General features: G+C 38.0%; 2 protein-coding genes and 23 non-coding genes across 29 annotated transcripts in view; 6 read left to right on the top strand and 19 right to left on the bottom strand.

Moving 5' to 3' along the window:
* The window catches only part of macrod1 (mono-ADP ribosylhydrolase 1), a 106,023-nt gene extending 104,559 nt beyond the window's left edge, over positions 1-1,464 (bottom strand). For 2 of the 5 annotated variants that reach the window (XR_003832940.1, XM_029441863.1), the window contains exon 1: positions 896-1,464. Coding sequence is in view for 4 of the 5 variants with exons in the window: in XM_029441863.1 (XP_029297723.1) it covers positions 896-1,313 (418 nt within the window). In the remaining variant the exon portion in view is untranslated. The remainder of the gene's footprint in view (positions 1-895) is intronic. The other 3 variants (XM_029441862.1, XM_029441864.1, XM_029441861.1) reach the window with 2 other exon arrangements.
* A 1,714-nt stretch (positions 1,465-3,178) lies between these two features.
* On the top strand, positions 3,179-7,551 carry LOC115014289 (fermitin family homolog 3-like). Its single transcript, XM_029441013.1, has 3 exons — positions 3,179-3,343; positions 5,236-5,375; positions 7,180-7,551. The coding sequence occupies exons 2-3, from the start codon at positions 5,252-5,254 to the stop codon at positions 7,521-7,523; spliced, it is 468 nt and encodes a 155-aa protein (XP_029296873.1). The 5' UTR covers positions 3,179-3,343; positions 5,236-5,251; the 3' UTR covers positions 7,524-7,551.
* Positions 5,931-6,002, bottom strand: trnaw-cca (transfer RNA tryptophan (anticodon CCA)). Its single transcript has one exon. It is a non-coding gene; the product is annotated as a tRNA-Trp (tRNA).
* On the bottom strand, positions 6,945-7,016 carry trnaw-cca (transfer RNA tryptophan (anticodon CCA)). The gene has a single exon. It is a non-coding gene; the product is annotated as a tRNA-Trp (tRNA).
* A 1,845-nt stretch (positions 7,552-9,396) lies between the features above and the next one.
* Positions 9,397-9,468, bottom strand: trnaw-cca (transfer RNA tryptophan (anticodon CCA)). Its single transcript has one exon. It is a non-coding gene; the product is annotated as a tRNA-Trp (tRNA).
* A 221-nt stretch (positions 9,469-9,689) lies between these two features.
* Positions 9,690-9,761, bottom strand: trnaw-cca (transfer RNA tryptophan (anticodon CCA)). The gene has a single exon. It is a non-coding gene; the product is annotated as a tRNA-Trp (tRNA).
* A 226-nt stretch (positions 9,762-9,987) lies between these two features.
* trnaw-cca (transfer RNA tryptophan (anticodon CCA)) lies at positions 9,988-10,059 on the bottom strand. The gene has a single exon. It is a non-coding gene; the product is annotated as a tRNA-Trp (tRNA).
* Positions 10,060-10,231: 172 nt separating this feature from the next.
* Positions 10,232-10,303, bottom strand: trnaw-cca (transfer RNA tryptophan (anticodon CCA)). The gene has a single exon. It is a non-coding gene; the product is annotated as a tRNA-Trp (tRNA).
* A 687-nt stretch (positions 10,304-10,990) lies between these two features.
* trnaw-cca (transfer RNA tryptophan (anticodon CCA)) lies at positions 10,991-11,062 on the bottom strand. Its single transcript has one exon. It is a non-coding gene; the product is annotated as a tRNA-Trp (tRNA).
* A 396-nt stretch (positions 11,063-11,458) lies between these two features.
* On the bottom strand, positions 11,459-11,530 carry trnaw-cca (transfer RNA tryptophan (anticodon CCA)). Its single transcript has one exon. It is a non-coding gene; the product is annotated as a tRNA-Trp (tRNA).
* Positions 11,531-11,918: 388 nt separating this feature from the next.
* On the bottom strand, positions 11,919-11,990 carry trnaw-cca (transfer RNA tryptophan (anticodon CCA)). The gene has a single exon. It is a non-coding gene; the product is annotated as a tRNA-Trp (tRNA).
* A 1,625-nt stretch (positions 11,991-13,615) lies between these two features.
* On the bottom strand, positions 13,616-13,687 carry trnaw-cca (transfer RNA tryptophan (anticodon CCA)). The gene has a single exon. It is a non-coding gene; the product is annotated as a tRNA-Trp (tRNA).
* Positions 13,688-14,075: 388 nt separating this feature from the next.
* On the bottom strand, positions 14,076-14,147 carry trnaw-cca (transfer RNA tryptophan (anticodon CCA)). The gene has a single exon. It is a non-coding gene; the product is annotated as a tRNA-Trp (tRNA).
* A 396-nt stretch (positions 14,148-14,543) lies between these two features.
* On the bottom strand, positions 14,544-14,615 carry trnaw-cca (transfer RNA tryptophan (anticodon CCA)). The gene has a single exon. It is a non-coding gene; the product is annotated as a tRNA-Trp (tRNA).
* A 226-nt stretch (positions 14,616-14,841) lies between these two features.
* trnaw-cca (transfer RNA tryptophan (anticodon CCA)) lies at positions 14,842-14,913 on the bottom strand. The gene has a single exon. It is a non-coding gene; the product is annotated as a tRNA-Trp (tRNA).
* Positions 14,914-15,139: 226 nt separating this feature from the next.
* On the bottom strand, positions 15,140-15,211 carry trnaw-cca (transfer RNA tryptophan (anticodon CCA)). Its single transcript has one exon. It is a non-coding gene; the product is annotated as a tRNA-Trp (tRNA).
* Positions 15,212-15,429: 218 nt separating this feature from the next.
* Positions 15,430-15,501, bottom strand: trnaw-cca (transfer RNA tryptophan (anticodon CCA)). Its single transcript has one exon. It is a non-coding gene; the product is annotated as a tRNA-Trp (tRNA).
* Positions 15,502-15,727: 226 nt separating this feature from the next.
* Positions 15,728-15,799, bottom strand: trnaw-cca (transfer RNA tryptophan (anticodon CCA)). Its single transcript has one exon. It is a non-coding gene; the product is annotated as a tRNA-Trp (tRNA).
* Positions 15,800-16,195: 396 nt separating this feature from the next.
* Positions 16,196-16,267, bottom strand: trnaw-cca (transfer RNA tryptophan (anticodon CCA)). Its single transcript has one exon. It is a non-coding gene; the product is annotated as a tRNA-Trp (tRNA).
* Positions 16,268-16,493: 226 nt separating this feature from the next.
* Positions 16,494-16,565, bottom strand: trnaw-cca (transfer RNA tryptophan (anticodon CCA)). The gene has a single exon. It is a non-coding gene; the product is annotated as a tRNA-Trp (tRNA).
* A 2,143-nt stretch (positions 16,566-18,708) lies between these two features.
* On the top strand, positions 18,709-18,780 carry trnaw-cca (transfer RNA tryptophan (anticodon CCA)). The gene has a single exon. It is a non-coding gene; the product is annotated as a tRNA-Trp (tRNA).
* Positions 18,781-19,176: 396 nt separating this feature from the next.
* trnaw-cca (transfer RNA tryptophan (anticodon CCA)) lies at positions 19,177-19,248 on the top strand. Its single transcript has one exon. It is a non-coding gene; the product is annotated as a tRNA-Trp (tRNA).
* Positions 19,249-19,473: 225 nt separating this feature from the next.
* On the top strand, positions 19,474-19,545 carry trnaw-cca (transfer RNA tryptophan (anticodon CCA)). Its single transcript has one exon. It is a non-coding gene; the product is annotated as a tRNA-Trp (tRNA).
* A 226-nt stretch (positions 19,546-19,771) lies between these two features.
* On the top strand, positions 19,772-19,843 carry trnaw-cca (transfer RNA tryptophan (anticodon CCA)). The gene has a single exon. It is a non-coding gene; the product is annotated as a tRNA-Trp (tRNA).
* A 226-nt stretch (positions 19,844-20,069) lies between these two features.
* Positions 20,070-20,141, top strand: trnaw-cca (transfer RNA tryptophan (anticodon CCA)). The gene has a single exon. It is a non-coding gene; the product is annotated as a tRNA-Trp (tRNA).
* The last annotated feature ends 223 nt before the right edge of the window (positions 20,142-20,364 follow it).

The raw sequence follows: 20,364 nt of genomic DNA, 5'->3' as shown, positions 1-20,364 counted from the left end.
AGGTACTTTATGTTTCTTAAACTCAATAATTGGCTTGCTTTTCTTAATTTTGTATCATTCTCAAATTAATATCTATTGTTCTAATCTGTGTGTCAACTAACAAAAGTTCAAGACATCACTTTGGGCTAAATAATTCATTCTAAATTATCATTAGTTGCAACCCAAATGTATTTACATAATTCCTATACTGACTTACATTGAGTTTTTCTTATATACAGTATATTGCAAGTTTATAGTACACTAACTGTACCATCTGCATCTCTCTTTATAGTATGTATTACGGTCTTTAGAGGTAAATGCTTTTCAAACATACAAGATCTCCAAAAGATTTCTTTTTGATCTTCAGACATTCAGTATATCGAGATATTAAAAAGATATAATGTCCACAGTTATGGAATTCACTGAATATGATACTGAAATCTTTATCTTCCTTGCCAGCTTTTAGGACACAGTTAAATACATTTCTAATGTCATATTGAAGCTTATGGGAAGATGCTTCTGTTGGCTGTTGATATCAATTTATTCTAAGTTTGTGTTTCTCTTTTCTTTCTTTCATTCTTTTTAACCGTTTATGCTTGCTTGTCTGATTAGTGTATATAGATTTTCTTTGTTTTGTATCGTCTTTGATGAGTAATAATGAAATTATTATTACTCTGAATAAGCATTTCAGGTTTCCTTCCTCTTCTGCACTGTAATCATTGGGGATTTTCCTATTGTATTTATTTTGTATTTTCATTATTGTGCAAATAAACTAAACTACTGCTCAACAGTTGGACATGTGTTTTGTTCATGTGACAGCACACACGTTTCTCTTTCGTCTGTTGACAAAGCACGCTGCAGGGTAGCTATTGTAAGATCAAAAGTAGATCCATTCGGCCTTGTTGAACAGTCTCACCCTTGTTCTCCTTCCAGTCTCCCTCAGCGGAGTTCAGGTTAACTTTAGCGGCCATCGCGGTAACTGTTCCGGTGTGGAGAGACTGGACCAGTGCGACTGTGCTCACTCCGAGGGCGGTACCGAGGGCTACCTTCCCCAACCTAGCTATCCTCCCCCGGGGTGAGGAGGAAGCGTTGCCCCGACAGGACCTCCAAAGTGCAGCTGCTGTCGTTGTTGAGAACTTCTCAGCTCGGGGGGCAGCGTTAATATGGACGCGGGCAGGACTTGTTGCTGGCTTCCCTCCGAGCTGGGGGCTTCCAGGAGGCGCACTGTATTTGAATTTGACACCGGCTCCCTGGAAGTCAGCACGGACACGGTGCAGAGCGGTGCATAGCGGGGCTCTGATGTATGAAAATAGAGCTGATATTTGCAGTGCCATGCCTGAGTGACGCCGATAGGGCTGACGGTTCGTGTTACAACAGCTTCACGGGGATCAGTGTCACACACACCGGGGTTAGGTTTCGTTTTCGGTCTCTGGTGATGAACGTTGGCTAGTTCAAATGTACCATTTTTGTTTTGGACTTTCACATGTGGAATGTACCATTTACAAGGGGTGGCTGTGGTTAAACAACGAACTTTTAAACGTGTCAATAAGGGTTAGTATTATTATATATATATATTATATATATATATATTATTACCAATGGAAACGGTGTGCTACAATATGTCCAGAGCTGCTCTATTTTAAATCTGACACACAGGTGTAAACCCCCAAGAATAAAGAAGTACACTCCTATATTAAAGAGGTACACATCAACATTTTACACAATAGTAAATGTTACATACAAAAGTAATAAAAGTAGTTACCCCAAATTTCAATGGATTCTTATGTGAATTAAAAATATATATTAAGACTCCAATTTATAGACACTTAAACAAGTACTGAAACTGTCAAACTGTACGGTGACTTATTTTAAAGAAAAATAACTTTTAATTTCTTATTATAAATATATATTATTGAAGTTTACTTATCCCAAAATTCAATACTATTTTTTGTTAAATTATTATTATTATTCTTGTTTCTCTGTACCTATGTTGAAATGTTTATATATTTTAAAAATGTTTTCAATAAAAATTGAAGCTCCTTTAATACTGTCAGAAATATTATAATTACAAGATGAGAGTATACTGGCCGACAAAACAAGCAAGTAACCTATTCCCAATAGTTGTAAGAAGGAGATTTTGCAAACACTTACCTTAAAAGATAGGCGTTTTTATTACAATGTAAATTAAAACAACCCTCTCTAATAAACAGGACGTTTGGGAAGGAAATTCAGACCAACACCGATTGTACAAAGGTTTCTGGGCTCGTAACCTACTTTATTTCACATATACACATCACCTCTTTTAATTTTGTTGAAGAATAGTATAGTGTTTTTTAATATATCTTCTTCAAACAGACTGATTAGTCCAATCAGCACCCACCAAAGAAAAAAACAAACCCTGAAGGCAAGATACAGTTTGTTGCCGCATAGCAGATTGTACAACTGAATTGAGAAACATTGTGTCATGTTTGTAGCTCAAGGAAGGTTAGATTATCATTTAAAGCAGGGGTGTCAAACTCATTTTAGTTCAGTGTTTTAAACTCATTTTAAATACAGCACAATTTGATCTCAAGTGGGCCGGACCAGTAAAATCAGAGCATAATAACCTGTAAATAACGACAACTCCAAATGTTTCCCTTCGTTGTAGTGCAAAAAAGTACATTCTGAAAATGTTCAAATTTTATCTTTTTACAAAACATTATGAACAACCTGAACTTTCTTAAGAAAAAAAAGGTGCAATTTCAACAATAGTATTAGTTTATCATTTACACATGTGTGTTACAACTTACTGATCAGTGTATTTACAAAGGCACAACACATTTAGTTACAGATATCTGGAACAGTAGTTTACTTTATGATCAAAACAACTAATCTTTAGACTTTGCAAAGTCATCCCAAGTTTGACACCCCTGATTTAAAGGTAGAATTATTTGCCCAAAATCAAACCAGTGAGCTAATTAATCTGTTATGACATCAACATTATCTGGAGAGCAATAATGTGTATTGTCTCTCTATTAAGTATCTCAAATCTAGCCTCCCACATATGCTGTATGCATTGCACACACAACCACACACAGTTTCTTATATTTATCACTCACACTCAGCCTACTTGTCAGTCAAACTCGAGCACTTTTCTTATTTCCGCCTGGCGGAAACCGACAAAAAAGGGAACAAGCCTTTCTTAACAGAAGTGACACAAGCAGCGCACACAGCTACACAGACGACAACCTGCCTTGCCCAAGAGAGGAGGGAAACTGCTGCACATTTTCACAGAAAACCTGGGAAACTTCTTCAGAGATCTTACAGAGTCTCAAGGGTCCCCCCAGTTTTCATTTCTCAAAACCTTGGACAGAGGAGACTGAAGGTATTGTTTTTCAAAGTTTGTGTGTGTGTGTGTGTGTGTGTTTTGTGAGAGCAAGGGGGAAAGCATGAGAACAGAGAGCGCGTTAAGGCAGCATGTCTACATGTGAGGCTTCTATAAATATACAGATGTAGGGTCATTTATTAGGTCACATCACTCAACAAAATGTAATGTGAGAAATGAGCTGGTCACAGATCAGAACTTTTATTCAGATAATTGCAGATAAAGAAAGTTCAGTCCTCCAAAAGAGTTAAGCAGGTCATCTAGTCTTTGTTATGCCAGTGTGTGTGATGATAGTGTTTTATGCAGATACATGGGGCAAAGATGTAGATCTAATACTTACATGTTATATATTTAAGATGGGCTTACACTTTCATGCACATGCAGTGGGTCTCTGTATTGGCATTGGATGAACATCTCCTCCTGGGCGGGTCAGAAAGAGGAAGTGTGTGTGGCACTGGGAATAGTTCAAGTTAGAAACAGGAAGCACTCATCACACTGGACATGTCATCAGAATTAACTCAACTGTCCAGTGTGTGTGTGTGTGTGTGTGTGTGTGTGTGTGTGTGTGTGTATGTGTATGTGTGTCAGTGTTACTCAGTATCATGTGATATTGAACCATGAGTTAAAGTCGTCTTTTTCTCACAGTTGATTGGCTGAAGTATGATTGACAGGTCATATATCCTCTCTTTGTTTCATTTAATGCTGGAAATATTCTGTAAAACTTTAGGCAGGATTAATATTATCAAATTTGTCAAGTTGTGTCACACTTTTTGAACGCTTATGACAGTTACAGCATATGTTACTCAGATGTTCAATGCAGTTTTATTAAAAATGCCTAATAAACGCATGTAAGTCATTTTTATGCACTGATGTAAATGATGTAGTATAACTGAAATTGTCTTTCATATTATCTATAATGTAATGTTATTCTGGAATGCACAGGTCTAGGTTTAGAGACTTTTTAAATGCTTTCTTTAGGCATTTTAACAATTTATTCATGTGTCAAATTGCATAGTTTTTTTATTCGTGGTCCCTAAAATAATAATCACTAAAACACTCGATGGAATGAATGAATGAAACATTTATTGCCCCCTAGGATAATTTGCTTTGCATAGAGAGCACAAAAGAATATCAAAACAACATCACCAGCAACCATACATGACAGCACATAATATAACATTTAGATAGATAGATAGATAGATAGATAGATAGATAGATAGATAGATAGATAGATAGATAGATAGATAGATAGATAGATAGATAGAGAGGTAGGTAGGTAGGTAGATAGTAGATAGATAGATAGATTGCACTTAATTTATCCCGAAGGAAATCGTTGTGCAACAGTTGCAATACACAGTAGGAAACACTATAAGATTCACAAAACAAAACAAAAATGTACAAATAGTGCAAAATGTTTTATACAATATATATCTATAGAAAAATGCAAGAAAAAGACGAGTTGGGGTGAGGTGCAACATTCAACAAGATGAGGTAAGGTGCAGTATTTGGCAAAATAACAACATAAAATCACAAGATAAAAATTACCAAAGTATGAAGAGGGAAAATATATTGAGTGTATCATGATACATCTGAACATATTTCATGTCAGAGCTGCAGAAATGGTGTTGGCAGTTTAATAAAGTGGTGTAAAAACGGACACAAATGAAACAGTAACCTCTCTAATTATTTAAAAGTTTTTTTCATTTTCTTTTTCTCAAACATTTGTCAAACATAATAGATCATTTAAATAGCATTTGTTGAGCAGCTTTTCAGAGTCAAGTGGTTATCAGTTTGACACATGTTACCAAATCTATCATTAATTGTATTCTTTCACTGTCTTTCATGTCTGTCTTCTCTGTTTTATTCTCCTTTCTGTCTTCTATACATGCCAGACCTCTTTCTCGCAGTATGGCGGCGTGGGACCTGTCGGTCACAGTGGAGGACCTGGGGTCTGACGCGCCACCTGTCACCATCAGCGTGGCATCTGACCTGCACGTTGGAGGGGTCATCCTGAAGCTGGTGGAAAAGACACGTGGGTCACTGTACTGTCTGTTTGTCTGTCTGTTTGTCAGTCTCAGTCTCAGTCTCAATACACAGACTAAAAAATGTTACATAGTTTGCATGGACATGCAAGAGTTCTCACATTGAGTATAGGTATCACTTTGACAGGATTTCATGATACATCCTGCATGCATTATCATAAATCACGCATCAGCTAAGTAACACACACCTCCGTTTGATCTGAATGTGCTTTAATTATTTTTTCTTTAAGGGTGCATTTATATATTTTCAGCATGTGCCTTAACACAGCAAACATCCTGTCCATCCTGTCTTTTTATTATTGTCCTGTTATTAAACTAAATTCCGATTTTGAAATGTACTAGACAAGCAAATGTACCCGATAAGGCTTCCTTTTTAAGATTTCTTGCTGGCTTTATCTTAGTCTGTCCATATAATATTTGAATTTGTTCATGGTTTAAAGTTTAAACATGTACACGACCATCAAGACCTTTAATAGCACCTTGAAAAAAGGTTCGTTTAATGATCTATTTCACCATTAATTATTAATCTCCACGAGCAGAAATAATGACCCTGACGTGATTTGAACACGCAACCTTCTGATCTGGAGTCAGACGCGCTACCGTTGCGCCACAGAGTCTTCCGTCTGTCTTTAGACAAATTGGAGATATGTCAGATGTTGTGGTCGGACACGTGCATGCACCTTGCGGGCACGCGCACAGTCTGCGCGACACAGCAAAAAGCGAAAACAGGCAATATAATTATTGACAATGTTTGCATGACTATGGTTCAAAATCAAACGGTATGCCTACAATCTTCTTTGAGGGATTCGTCAATGTTGATATCTAAAGTCTATAGTTTATAAACATTTAGATTCACCTTAGGCTCAGTAGAAGTAAAATGTCCTTGATACGATTGGTCTGAAATGATCAAGGTTTCCTTGATTAAGCTCTCAAAGAGGGGACACTCTTTAGTGTTCTTTATCGATGTGCTTTTAAGCATGTGTGCTGATAACCGCATTTGATTCATCTCTAGTAAAGTTACATTGCATGTATTATTTCGAGATGTGCATCCCCTCCTTTCTCAGACCAGGTTAAGTGTTACAGTCTAAAATGTGTGCTGTTAAAACCATTTAACTCCTAGATCTCTAGAGACAAAAGTAATTGATAAATGTCGTTTTCAGTGCTCGAGTTGTTACCTGCAGAGAATTTCATCTCCTATCTCAGGCCAGACTCGGGCATAAATTAACACTAAAAAAGATGTTCTAGGAGAAAGCCCATATTATGATATAAACCGTGTTATGCTGTATTGTGTACAGACTTTGAGAGTTATGTAGTTAGAGTGTAACCAAATAGTCAAAGTAACGGTGTGTTACTTTAATTTACATCGTAACTGTAATGTAATTGCTTAATTTCCTTGCACTACTCATCTGTAAAATTAAAAGTAAAGCACTCAGCCAAAACAATAAGAAAAGATGTCCGTAGAATAGAATATTATTATAGTAACATTTTAAGTAACTTTATGGAACATATACAAAATTACTATGTACATAGAAATAATGCTGCATAAGAAGAAGAAACATTGACCCTGACGTGATTTGAACACGCAACCTTCTGATCTGGAGTCAGACGCGCTACCGTTGCGCCACAGAGTCTAGTGGAACGACAAAATGAACAATATATTGTTATCTTTTACTAGAAGTCAGTTGAATTAAGCATTTCTAGTTCTTGAGGTAAAGACATGAAAGACAGAAAATTTGAAACTTTTAACTGTGTTTCAGTCTTCAGCAACATGTGTTTTGTGTCTGTCCTCTGCAGAGATAAAGCGTGATTGGTCGGACCATGCGCTGTGGTGGGAGCAGAAGCAGCGGTGGCTGCTGCGAGCAGCTTGGAGTCTGGATAAATATGGCGTCCAAGCCGACGCACGGCTGGTGTTCATGCCCCAACACAAGCCCCTGAGACTGGGGCTGCCCAATGGCCTTACCCTGAGGCTCCGAGCCTGCTTCTCCAGTCCTGTCTTTCAGACCGTGATGGGGGTCTGCAGGATGCTCAGTGAGTCTCTGCCTTTTTATTTTTTTATATCCTTATTACTGGTCTCTTTATTTGTTTGTTTTTTTATTTCCTTGAATTCTTCCTTATTCCCTCTCATTCTCTCACATTAATGTATTCTGTTCTTTTCCTATACAACTTTCTTTCTTATTTTCCTCCTTCTTCCAGTCCTTTCTTCCTTTATCCCTTCCTTGTTAAAAAAATGTTTTCATTGTATCTTCAATTCATTTTCTTTCTTTTTTTTGTTTCCTTCCTTGTTTTTTTTCTTCATTCATTCCTTCCTTCTTTTGTTTCTTCAAATCCTTCTTTCTTTTATTTCCTTTTCCTTCCATTTCCTTCCCTTGCAATTACTTGTTTTCTTCTTTAGTTTCCTCCATTCCTTTCTTCTTCTTCCTTCTGTCTTTCTTTCTTTCTTTCTTGTGTCGGCACTACAAGCACTGACTGTGCATGCATTACAAAAGTAAATTGTGGAGTATATATTTGTGTATTGTAGCATATTCTCTGTCCCAATCTTGTTAACCCTTTGATGCATAACATGGGTCCAAATAGACCCGGGTGAGTTTTAATTGTAAATATCTTTGTAATAAATTACTTTAATCATTCAGAATTCCAGGAATTCCTCAATTACCTTGTTTTTGATCATCACAAATTCTTATTTAAATTTTTACTTTTTGAATAAAAATCACTTTTGTATCACTACCCTTCTAATGCGCAGCATGGGTCCAAACGGACCCGGATTCATTTCCTAAGTGATTTCATGCATGGCTGAGTGTTTCTTTACAATATTTTTGGAAATCAATTTATTTAATCATTTCATATTCCAAGTATTCATGAAATATCTTGTTTTTGATGACCACAAATCATTATTTTCATTTTTTCTTTCTTAATTTATAAACTAAGATAGTTTTTGTATTACTACATCAGGTTTACACACATGGGTCTAAAATGACACGTGTGTGTAAAGTGTGATAACAATGAAAAAAATACATACTATAATAATGGTGTTAAAAATAATAATTAGATCAATGGTTTGGACCAAACAACATATTTAATAATTGAAATCTTCAGTTGTCACTTTGTCACACTCACGCATAACATACATCATACAGCCGATAACACTGTAAGATATTGAACTGTAATAGACGCGCTACCGTTGCCCCACAGAGTCATACTTTGGCTTCATTTTAATGGCTAACAAACTAATACTCGTACTGGTATATTAATGATAAGACTAGACTCAAGTAGAATTGCTAGCCCAATCATTTCATTGTTATGTAACTCCCTGGGCATATTCCAGTTCTTGAATTGAGAAAATCTCCGGCCTTTGTTGAAAGATACAATCCTCTTCCATTTGAACATAGTTCATTTTTTAGAGCTGTATGAACAGACATTTTGACCCTGACGTGATTTGAACAAACACCGTTATGATCTGGAGTCAGACGCGCTACCTTTGCACCACAGAGTCATACTTTGGCTACAATTTATCGGCTAACAGCTAATACTCGTACTGGTAAATTAATGATAAGAAATTATTCAAGTAGAATTGCTAGTTCAGTCATTCATTGTTATCTAACTCCCTGGGCATCTTCCAGTTCTTGAATTGAGAAAATCTCCAGCCATTGTTGAAAGATACTATCTTCTTCCATTTGAAAATAGTTCAAGTTTCAGAGCTGTAGGAACAGACATATTGACCCTGACTTGATTTGAACACTCACCCTTCTGATCTGGAATCAGACACGATACCGTTGGGCCACAGAGTCATACTTTGGCTACAATTTATCGGCTAACAAACTAAATACTGGTATTAGTAAATTAATTATATTGATTGAAATAAGTAGAATTGCTCGTCCAGTCATTGCATTGTTATGTAACTCACTGGGCATATTCCAGTTCTTGAATTGAGAAAATCTCCAGCCTTTGTTGAAAGATACTATCCTCTTCCATTTGAACATAGTTCATTGTTCAGAGCTGTATGAACAGACATTTTGACCCTGACGTGATTTGAACACGCACCCTTCTGATCTGGAGTCAGACGCACTACCGTTGCGCCACAGAGTCATACTTTGGCTACAATTTATCGGCTAACAACTAAATACTGGTATTAGTAAATTAATTATATTGATTGTAGTAGAATTGCTCGTTCAGTCATTGCATTGTTATGTAACTCACTGGGCATATTCCAGTTCTTGAATTGAGAAAATCTCCAGCCTTTGTTGAAAGATACTATCCTCTTCCATTTGAACATGGTTCATTGTTCAGAGCTGTATGAACAGACATTTTGACCCTGACGTGATTTGAACACGCACCCTTCTGATCTGGAGTCAGACGCGCTACCGTTGCGCCACAGAGTCATACTTTGGCTACAATTTATCGGCTAACAAACTAAATACTGGTATTAGTAAATGAATTATACTGATTGAAATAAGTAGAATTGCTCGTCCAGTCATTGCATTGTTATGTAACTCACTGGGCATATTCCAGTTCTTGAATTGAGAAAATCTCCAGCCTTTGTTGAAAGATACTATCCTCTTCCATTTGAACATGGTTCATTGTTCAGAGCTGTATGAACAGACATTTTGACCCTGACGTGATTTGAACACGCACCCTTCTGATCTGGAGTCAGACGCGCTACCGTTGCGCCACAGAGTCATACTTTGGCTACAATTTATCGGCTAACAAACTAAATACTGGTATAGTAAATGAATTATATTGATTGAACTTCCAGTTCTTGAATTGAGAAAATCTCCAGCCTTTGTTGAAAGATACTATCCTCTTCCATTTGAACATAGTTCATTGTTCAGAGCTGTATGAACAGACATTTTGACCCTGACGTGATTTGAACACGCACCCTTCTGATCTGGAGTCAGACGCGCTACCGTTGCGCCACAGAGTCATACTTTGGCTACAATTTATCGGCTAACAAACTAAATACTGGTATTAGTAAATGAATTATATTGATTGAAATAAGTAGAATTGCTCATCCAGTCATTTCATAACTCCCAGGGCATATTCCAGTTCTTGAATTGAGAAAATCTCCAGCCTTTGTTGAAAGATACTATCCTCTTCCATTTGAACATAGTTCATTTTTCAGTGATTTAGAAACTGACATATTGACCCTGACGTGATTTGAACATGCGCCCTTCTGATCTGGAATCAGACGCGTTAATTCGCTGGGCATCTTCCAGTTCTTGAATTGAGAAAATCTCCAGCCTTTGTTGAAAGATACTATCCTCTTCCATTTGAACATAGTTCATTGTTCAGAGCTGTATGAACAGACATTTTGACCCTGACAGTGATTTGAACACGCACCCTTCTGATCTGGAGTCAGACGCACTACCGTTGCGCCACAGAGTCATACTTTGGCTACAATTTATCGGCTAACAAACTAAATACTGGTATTAGTAAATGAATTATACCGATTGAAATAAGTAGAATTGCTCGTCCAGTCATTGCATTGTTATGTAACTCACTGGGCATATTCCAGTTCTTGAATTGAGAAAATCTCCAGCCTTTGTTGAAAGATACTATCCTCTTCCATTTGAACATGGTTCATTGTTCAGAGCTGTATGAACAGACATTTTGACCCTGACGTGATTTGAACACGCACCCTTCTGATCTGGAGTCAGACGCGCTACTGTTGCGCCACAGAGTCATACTTTGGCTACAATTTATCGGCTAACAAACTAAATACTGGTATTAGTAAATGAATTATATTGATTGAAATAAGTAGAATTGCTCGTCCAGTCATTTCATTGTTTTGTAACTCCCTGGGCATATTCCAGTTCTTGAATTGAGAAAATCTCCAGCCTTTGTTGAAAGATACTATCCCCTTCCATTTGAACATAGTTCATTTTTCAGTGATTTAGAAACTGACATATTGACCCTGACGTGATTTGAACATTCGCCCTTCTGATCTGGAATCAGACGCGCTAATTCGCTGGGCATCTTCCAGTTCTTGAATTGAGAAAATCTCCAGCCTTTGTTGAAAGATACTATCCTCTTCCATTTGAACATAGTTCATTGTTCAGAGCTGTATGAACAGACATTTTGACCCTGACGTGATTTGAACACGCACCCTTCTGATCTGGAGTCAGACGCACTACCGTTGCGCCACAGAGTCATACTCTGGCTACAATTTATCGGCTAACAAACTAAATACTGGTATTAGTAAATGAATTATATTGATTGAAATAAGTAGAATTGCTCATCCAGTCATTTCATAACTCCCAGGGCATATTCCAGTTCTTGAATTGAGAAAATCTCCAGCCTTTGTTGAAAGATACTATCCTCTTCCATTTGATCATAGTTCATTTTTCAGTGATTTAGAAACTGACATATTGACCCTGACGTGATTTGAACATGCGCCCTTCTGATCTGGAATCAGACGCGTTAATTCGCTGGGCATCTTCCAGTTCTTGAATTGAGAAAATCTCCAGCCTTTGTTGAAAGATACTATCCTCTTCCATTTGAACATAGTTCATTGTTCAGAGCTGTATGAACAGACATTTTGACCCTGACGTGATTTGAACACGCACCCTTCTGATCTGGAGTCAGACGCACTACCGTTGCGCCACAGAGTCATACTTTGGCTACAATTTATCGGCTAACAAACTAAATACTGGTATTAGTAAATTAATTATATTGATTGTAGTAGAATTGCTCGTTCAGTCATTGCATTGTTATGTAACTCACTGGGCATATTCCAGTTCTTGAATTGAGAAAATCTCCAGCCTTTGTTGAAAGATACTATCCTCTTCCATTTGAACATAGTTCATTTTTCAGTGATTTAGAAACTGACATATTGACCCTGACGTGATTTGAACATGCGCCCTTCTGATCTGGAATCAGACGCGCTAATTCGCTGGGCATCTTCCAGTTCTTGAATTGAGAAAATCTCCAGCCTTTGTTGAAAGATACTATCCTCTTCCATTTGAACATAGTTCATTGTTCAGAGCTGTATGAACAGACATTTTGATCCTGACGTGATTTGAACACGCACCCTTCTCATCTGGAGTCAGACGCGCTACCGTTGCGCCACAGAGTCATACTTTGGCTACAATTTATCGGCTAACAAACTAAATACTGGTATTAGTAAATGAATTATATTGATTGAAATAAGTAGAATTGCTCGTCCAGTCATTTCATTGTTATGTAACTCACTGGGCATATTCCAGTTCTTGAATTGAGAAAATCTCCAGCCTTTGTTGAAAGATACTATCCTCTTCCATTTGAACATAGTTCAGTGTTCAGAGCTGTATGAACAGACATTTTGACCCTGACGTGATTTGAACATGCGCCCTTCTGATCTGGAATCATACGCGTTAATTCGCTGGGCATCTTCCAGTTCTTGAATTGAGAAAATCTCCAGCCTTTGTTGAAAGATACTATCCTCTTCCATTTGAACATAGTTCATTGTTCAGAGCTGTATGAACAGACATTTTGACCTTGACGTGATTTGAACACTCACCCTTCTGATCTGGAGTCAGACGGGCTACCGTTGCGCCACAGAGTCATACTTTGGCTACAATTTATCGGCTAACAAACTAAATACTGGTATTAGTAAATGAATTATATTGATTGAAATAAGTAGAATTGCTCGTCCAGTCATTTCATTGTTTTGTAACTCCCTGGGCATATTCCAGTTCTTGAATTGAGAAAATCTCCAGCCTTTGTTGAAAGATACTATCCTCTTCCATTTGAACATAGTTCATTTTTCAGTGATTTAGAAACTGACATATTGACCCTGACGTGATTTGAACATGCGCCCTTCTGATCTGGAATCAGACGCGCTAATTCGCTGGGCATCTTCCAGTTCTTGAATTGAGAAAATCTCCAGCCTTTGTTGAAAGATGCTATCCTCTTCCATTTGAACATAGTTCATTGTTCAGAGCTGTATGAACAGACATTTTGACCCTGACGTGATTTGAACACGCACCCTTCTGATCTGGAGTCAGTTGGCTACCTTTGCGCCACAGAGTCATACTTTGGCTACAATTTATCGGCTAACAAACTAAATACTGGTATTAGTAAATGAATTATACTGATTGAAATAAGTAGAATTGCTCGTCCAGTCATTGCATTGTTATGTAACTCACTGGTCATATTCCAGTTCTTGAATTGAGAAAATCTCCAGCCTTTGTTGAAAGATACTATCCACTTCCATTTGAACATGGTTCATTGTTCAGAGCTGTATGAACAGACATTTTGACCCTGACGTGATTTGAACACGCACCCTTCTGATCTGGAGTCAGACACGCTACCGTTGCGCCACAGAGTCATACTTTGGCTACAATGTATCGGATAACAAACTAAATACTGGTATTAGTAAATGAATTATATTGATTGAAATAAGTAGAATTGCTCATCCAGTCATTTCATAACTCCCAGGGCATATTCCAGTTCTTGAATTGAGAAAATCTCCAGCCTTTGTTGAAAGATACTATCCTCTTCCATTTGAACATAGTTCATTGTTCAGAGCTGTATGAACAGACATTTTGACCCTGACGTGATTTGAACATGCGCCCTTCTGATCTGGAATCAGACGCGTTAATTCGCTGGGCATCTTCCAGTTCTTGAATTGAGAAAAACTCCAGCCTTTGTTGAAAGATACTATCCTCTTCCATTTGAACATAGTTCATTGTTCAGAGCTGTATGAACAGACATTTTGACCCTGACGTGATTTGAACACGCACCCTTCTGATCTGGAGTCAGACGCGCTACCGTTGCGCCACAGAGTCATACTTTGGCTACAATTTATCGGCTAACAAACTAAATACTGGTATTAGTAAATGAATTATATTGATTGAAATAAGTAGAATTGCTCGTCCAGTCATTTCATTGTTTTGTAACTCCCTGGGCATATTCCAGTTCTTGAATTGAGAAAATCTCCAGCCTTTGTTGAAAGATACTATCCTCTTCCATTTGAACATAGTTCATTTTTCAGTGATTTAGAAACTGACATATTGACCCTGACGTGATTTGAACATGCGCCCTTCTGATCTGGAATCAGACGCGCTAATTCGCTGGGCATCTTCCAGTTCTTGAATTGAGAAAATCTCCAGCCTTTGTTGAAAGATACTATCCTCTTCCATTTGAACATAGTTCATTGTTCAGAGCTGTATGAACAGACATTTTGACCCTGACGTGATTTGAACACGCACCCTTCTGATCTGGAGTCAGACGCGCTACCGTTGCGCCACAGAGTCATACTTTGGCTACAATTTATCGGCTAACAAACTAAATACTGGTATTAGTAAATGAATTATATTGATTGAAATAAGTAGAATTGCTCGTCCAGTCATTGCATTGTTATGTAACTCCCAGGGCATATTCCAGTTCTTGAATTGAGAAAATCTCCAGCCTTTGTTGAAAGATACTATCCTCTTCCATTTGAACATAGTTCATTGTTCAGAGCTGTATGAACAGACATTTTGACCCTGACGTGATTTGAACACGCACCCTTCTGATCTGGAGTCAGACGCGCTACCGTTGCGCCACAGAGTCATACTTTGGCTACAATTTATCGGCTAACAAACTAAATACTGGTATTAGTAAATGAATTATACTGATTGAAATAAGTAGAATTGCTCGTCCAGTCATTTCATTGTTATGTAACTCACTGGGCATATTCCAGTTCTTGAATTGAGAAAATCTCCAGCCTTTGTTGAAAGATACTATCCTCTTCCATTTGAACATAGTTCATTGTTCAGAGCTGTATGAACAGACATTTTGACCCTGACGTGATTTGAACACGCACCCTTCTGATCTGGAGTCAGACGCGCTACCGTTGCGCCACAGAGTCATACTTTGGCTACAATTTATCGGCTAACAAACTAAATACTGGTATTAGTAAATGAATTATATTGATTGAAATAAGTAGAATTGCTCATCCAGTCATTTCATAACTCCCAGGGCATATTCCAGTTCTTGAATTGAGAAAATCTCCAGCCTTTGTTGAAAGATACTATCCTCTTCCATTTGAACATGGTTCATTGTTCAGAGCTGTATGAACAGACATTTTGACCCTGACGTGATTTGAACACGCACCCTTCTGATCTGGAGTCAGACGCGCTACCGTTGCGCCACAGAGTCATACTTTGGCTACAATTTTTCGGCTAACAAACTAAATACTGGTATTAGTAAATGAATTATACTGATTGAAATAAGTAGAATTGCTCGTCCAGTCATTGCATTGTTATGTAACTCACTGGGCATATTCCAGTTCTTGAATTGAGAAAATCTCCAGCCTTTGTTGAAAGATACTATCCTCTTCCATTTGAACATGGTTCATTGTTCAGAGCTGTATGAACAGACATTTTGACCCTGACGTGATTTGAACACGCACCCTTCTGATCTGGAGTCAGACGCGCTACCGTTGCGCCACAGAGTCATACTTTGGCTACAATTTATCGGCTAACAAACTAAATACTGGTATTAGTAAATGAATTATATTGATTGAAATAAGTAGAATTGCTCGTCCAGTCATTTCATTGTTTTGTAACTCCCTGGGCATATTCCAGTTCTTGAATTGAGAAAATCTCCAGCCTTTGTTGAAAGATACTATCCCCTTCCATTTGAACATAGTTCATTTTTCAGTGATTTAGAAACTGACATATTGACCCTGACGTGATTTGAACATGCGCCCTTCTGATCTGGAATCAGACGCGCTAATTCGCTGGGCATCTTCCAGTTCTTGAATTGAGAAAATCTCCAGCCTTTGTTGAAAGATACTATCCTCTTCCATTTGAACATAGTTCATTGTTCAGAGCTGTATGAACAGACATTTTGACCCTGACGTGATTTGAACACGCACCCTTCTGATCTGGAGTCAGACGCGCTACCGTTGCGCCACAGAGTCATACTTTGGCTACAATTTATCGGCTAACAAACTAAATACTGGTATTAGTAAATGAATTATACTGATTGAAATAAGTAGAATTGCTCGTCCAGTCATTGCATTGTTATGTAACTCACTGGGCATATTCCAGTTCTTGAATTGAGAAAATCTCCAGCCTTTGTTGAAAGATACTATCCTCTTCCATTTGAACATAGTTCATTGTTCAGAGTTGTAGGAACAGACATTTTGACCCTGACGTGATTTGAACACGCACCTTCTGATCTGGAGTCAGACGCGCTACCGTTGCGCCACAGAGGTCATACTTTGGCTACAATTTATCGGCTAACAAACTAAATACTGGTATTAGTAAATTAATTATATTGATTGTAGTAGAATTGCTCGTTCAGTCATTGCATTGTTATGTAACTCACTGGGCATATTCCAGTTCTTGAATTGAGAAAATCTCCAGCCTTTGTTGAAAGATACTATCCTCTTCCATTTGAACATGGTTCATTGTGGCAGCGACACGAAGTGGACCATCTTGCTGAAACCGGTCAACTATAGTCAGGAGGTGGTATGACCGTTGGACCATAGGCAGGCCGGTTACAAAGTCTAGAGAGATGTGGGACATGGGTACGATGGGGCACTGGTAGAGGTAGCAGAAGGCCGGCAGGAGCTTGGTGAGAACGGCTCGGTGATGGAGTCCTCCCCTCCCACAAACAGACGGGAACAGGGCGTCTGGTTTAATGTTGTGGGAACCAGGCCGGTAGGACAGAGAAAAGTTGAACCTGGTGAAGAATAGGGACCACCTGGCCTGCCGGGAATTCAGTCTCTTGGCTGATTGGATGTACGCCAAATTCTTGTCAACATTTAAAAAATAAAATAATATGCTTTTCTGCATAAGAAAACACTCGGATGAAAATTGCTGTTAGGTGTATTTTAGACTAAATGATTACATTTCTTCACCATGCTTCAGGTACACCTTTGGATGAATTACAGGTAAACTCTCTGTGTGTATCAAGCCTTTTGAGGAAAACTGGTCTCAGTCCTCATCATCCCAAATACAAATATCATTAGAGGCAAAACTGACTAACGTGTATAAAACCTTTCAGGCTGGCAATTTACTTTAAGAATTTTAAGTATTCTGCATCTACAACAAGTCTTAAGCCACCGGTTATACTAGTGTGTAAAAACATATGCATGAGTGTACCTGAGGATAGAGGCACTTCGGTTAGGTCGTAGATCTCCTCAGCCGAGTCTTTATCTTTCTTCTTCTTCTTCTCCTCAACGGGTCGAAGGAAGGAGTGCTCCTCAGGGTGACGAATATCTGTGTAGGTAACAGAGAGGAAATGGATGCAGAAGTAATTTGTTTTATTAAACAGACTGGTTCCATCTTTAATCAAAGGCTGGAGATTTTCTCACCCCAAGAACTGAAAAATGTAGTATAGTATGCCAAATGCAGTGTGCCAAAAATACCAGGATGTCCTTCTACCTTCACATTTTGCAGTGTACAAGTCAACATGCTTTCTTGCTATTCTGATCCACAATCCTTTGCACAGCAGATATATGATCATGAGAGTAAAAATTTAAGGCGCGATGTAAGAACAAAGTAGTATGTACCAATTGTTAGCATACTGGAATCAACAATAAATACTGTACTTTGTAAGGGCAGCTGAAGTATGTACTAAAAGTAAAAAGAAAAAGTGGAGGATTTGGAACGCAGCCAATGCTAAGACTGGACAAGCAATTTGATGGAAAAATACTGAATGCTCAACCACAGCAGAGGACAGAGGTGAACAGCTGTTAAATAAACAACTCCAGATCCATCTGTCTCTCTTGCAAACTACCATCTTTATAAACAAAAGAGGAACTGACCCAGAATAGTTCCTTGCTTTGAACTGTGTATAAATACCACGGAGGAGGCAGTCACTCCTCTGAGCAAGCATGAAAGCATTACAACCTGCATGTGGGTTTGAACATCTTTGTTTGTAAGATGACTCTGCTCCTTCTTACAAGAATATCGAATTAAACTCTCATTTGATTTTGATCCTGACTTCCTGGGTTTATTTAAAAAAAATGTTCCCAACAGAATTTAACTGACATAAATAAATACGAGCATTTAAAAATAAATAAATGGAACTTTTCTCTAGACTTGGATGTGAACATAAATGGACAAATAGAATTGGATTAGATTAATTTACAGCCTCAAGTGTTACACTTTTTGGTGAAAGAGTTAAGAGACAGAGTTCATACAGCTCTGAACAATGAACTATGTTCAAATGGAAGAGGATAGTATCTTTCAACAAAGGCTGGAGATTTTCTCAATTCAAGAACTGGAATATGCCCAGGGAGTTACATAACAATGAAATGACTGGACGAGCAATTCTACTTGAATAATTCATTATAATTAATTTACTCAGTACGAGTATTAGTTGTTAGCCGATAAATAGTAGCCAAAGTATGACTCTGTGGCGCAACGGTAGCGCGTCTGACTCCAGATCAGAAGGGTGTGTGTTCAAATCACGTCAGGGTCAAAATGTCTGTTCATACAGCTCTGAACAATGAACTATGTTCAAATGGAAGAGGATAGTATCTTTCAACAAAGGCTGGAGATTTTCTCAATTCAAGAACTGGAAGATGCCCAGCGAATTAGCGCGTCTGATTCCAGATCAGAAGGGTGCATGTTCAAATCACGTCAGGGTCAATATGTCAGTTTCTAAATCACTGAAAAATGAACTATGTTCAAATGGAAGAGGATAGTATCTTTCAACAAAGGCTGGAGATTTTCTCAATTCAAGAACTGGAATATGCCCAGGGAGTTACATAACAATGAAATGACTGGACGAGCAATTCTACTTATTTCAATCAATATAATTCATTTACTAATACCAGTATTTAGTTTGTTAGCCGATAAATTGTAGCCAAAGTATGACTCTGTGGCGCAACGGTAGCGCGTCTGACTCCAGATCAGAAGGGTGCGTGTTCAAATCACGTCAGGGTCAAAATGTCTGTTCATACAGCTCTGAACAATGAACATGTTCAAATGGAAGAGGATAGTATCTTTCAACAAAGGCTGGAGATTTTCTCAATTCAAGAACTGGAATATGCCCAGTGAGTTACATAACAATGCAATGACTGGACGAGCAATTCTACTTATTTCAATCAATATAATTCATTTACTAATACCAGTATTTAGTTTGTTAGCCGATAAATTGTAGCCAAAGTATGACTCTGTGGCGCAACGGTAGCGCGTCTGACTCCAGATCAGAAGGGTGCGTGTTCAAATCACGTCAGGGTCAAAATGTCTGTTCATACAGCTCTGAACAATGAACTATGTTCAAATGGAAGAGGATAGTATCTTTCAACAAAGGCTGGAGATTTTCTCAATTCAAGAACTGGAATATGCCCAGGGAGTTACATAACAATGAAATGACTGGACGAGCAATTCTACTTATTTCAATCAATATAATTCATTTACTAATACCAGTATTTAGTTTGTTAGCCGATAAATTGTAGCCAAAGTATGACTCTGTGGCGCAACGGTAGCGCGTCTGACTCCAGATCAGAAGGGTGCGTGTTCAAATCACGTCAGGGTCAAAATGTCTGTTCATACAGCTCTGAACAATGAACTATGTTCAAATGGAAGAGGATAGTATCTTTCAACAAAGGCTGGAGATTTTCTCAATTCAAGAACTGGAATATGCCCAGTGAGTTACATAACAATGCAATGACTGGACGAGCAATTCTACTTATTTCAATCAGTATAATTCATTTACTAATACCAGTATTTAGTTTGTTAGCCGATAAATTGTAGCCAAAGTATGACTCTGTGGCGCAACGGTAGCGCGTCTGACTCCAGATCAGAAGGGTGCGTGTTCAAATCACGTCAGGGTCAAAATGTCTGTTCATACAGCTCTGAACAATGAACTATGTTCAAATGGAAGAGGATAGTATCTTTCAACAAAGGCTGGAGATTTTCTCAATTCAAGAACTGGAATATGCCCAGTGAGTTACATAACAATGCAATGACTGGACGAGCAATTCTACTTATTTCAATCAATATAATTCATTTACTAATACCAGTATTTAGTTTGTTAGCCGATAAATTGTAGCCAAAG

This window comes from Cottoperca gobio, chromosome 10 (genome assembly GCF_900634415.1).
Source record: "Cottoperca gobio chromosome 10, fCotGob3.1, whole genome shotgun sequence".
NCBI lineage: Eukaryota > Metazoa > Chordata > Actinopteri > Perciformes > Bovichtidae > Cottoperca > Cottoperca gobio.
The sequence above is the reverse complement of the archived record's forward strand: the minus strand, read 5'-3'. Positions and strand labels throughout refer to the sequence as shown.

Bases quoted from the DNA above. Each gene is read 5' to 3' on its own strand.
- LOC115014289 (XM_029441013.1), top strand. From the start codon at position 5,252: ATGGCGGCGTGGGACCTGTCGGTCACAGTGGAGGACCTGGGGTCTGAC. The intron at 5,376-7,179 runs GTGGGTCACTGT...TGTCCTCTGCAG, and splicing joins GAAGCTGGTGGAAAAGACAC to AGATAAAGCGTGATTGGTCG.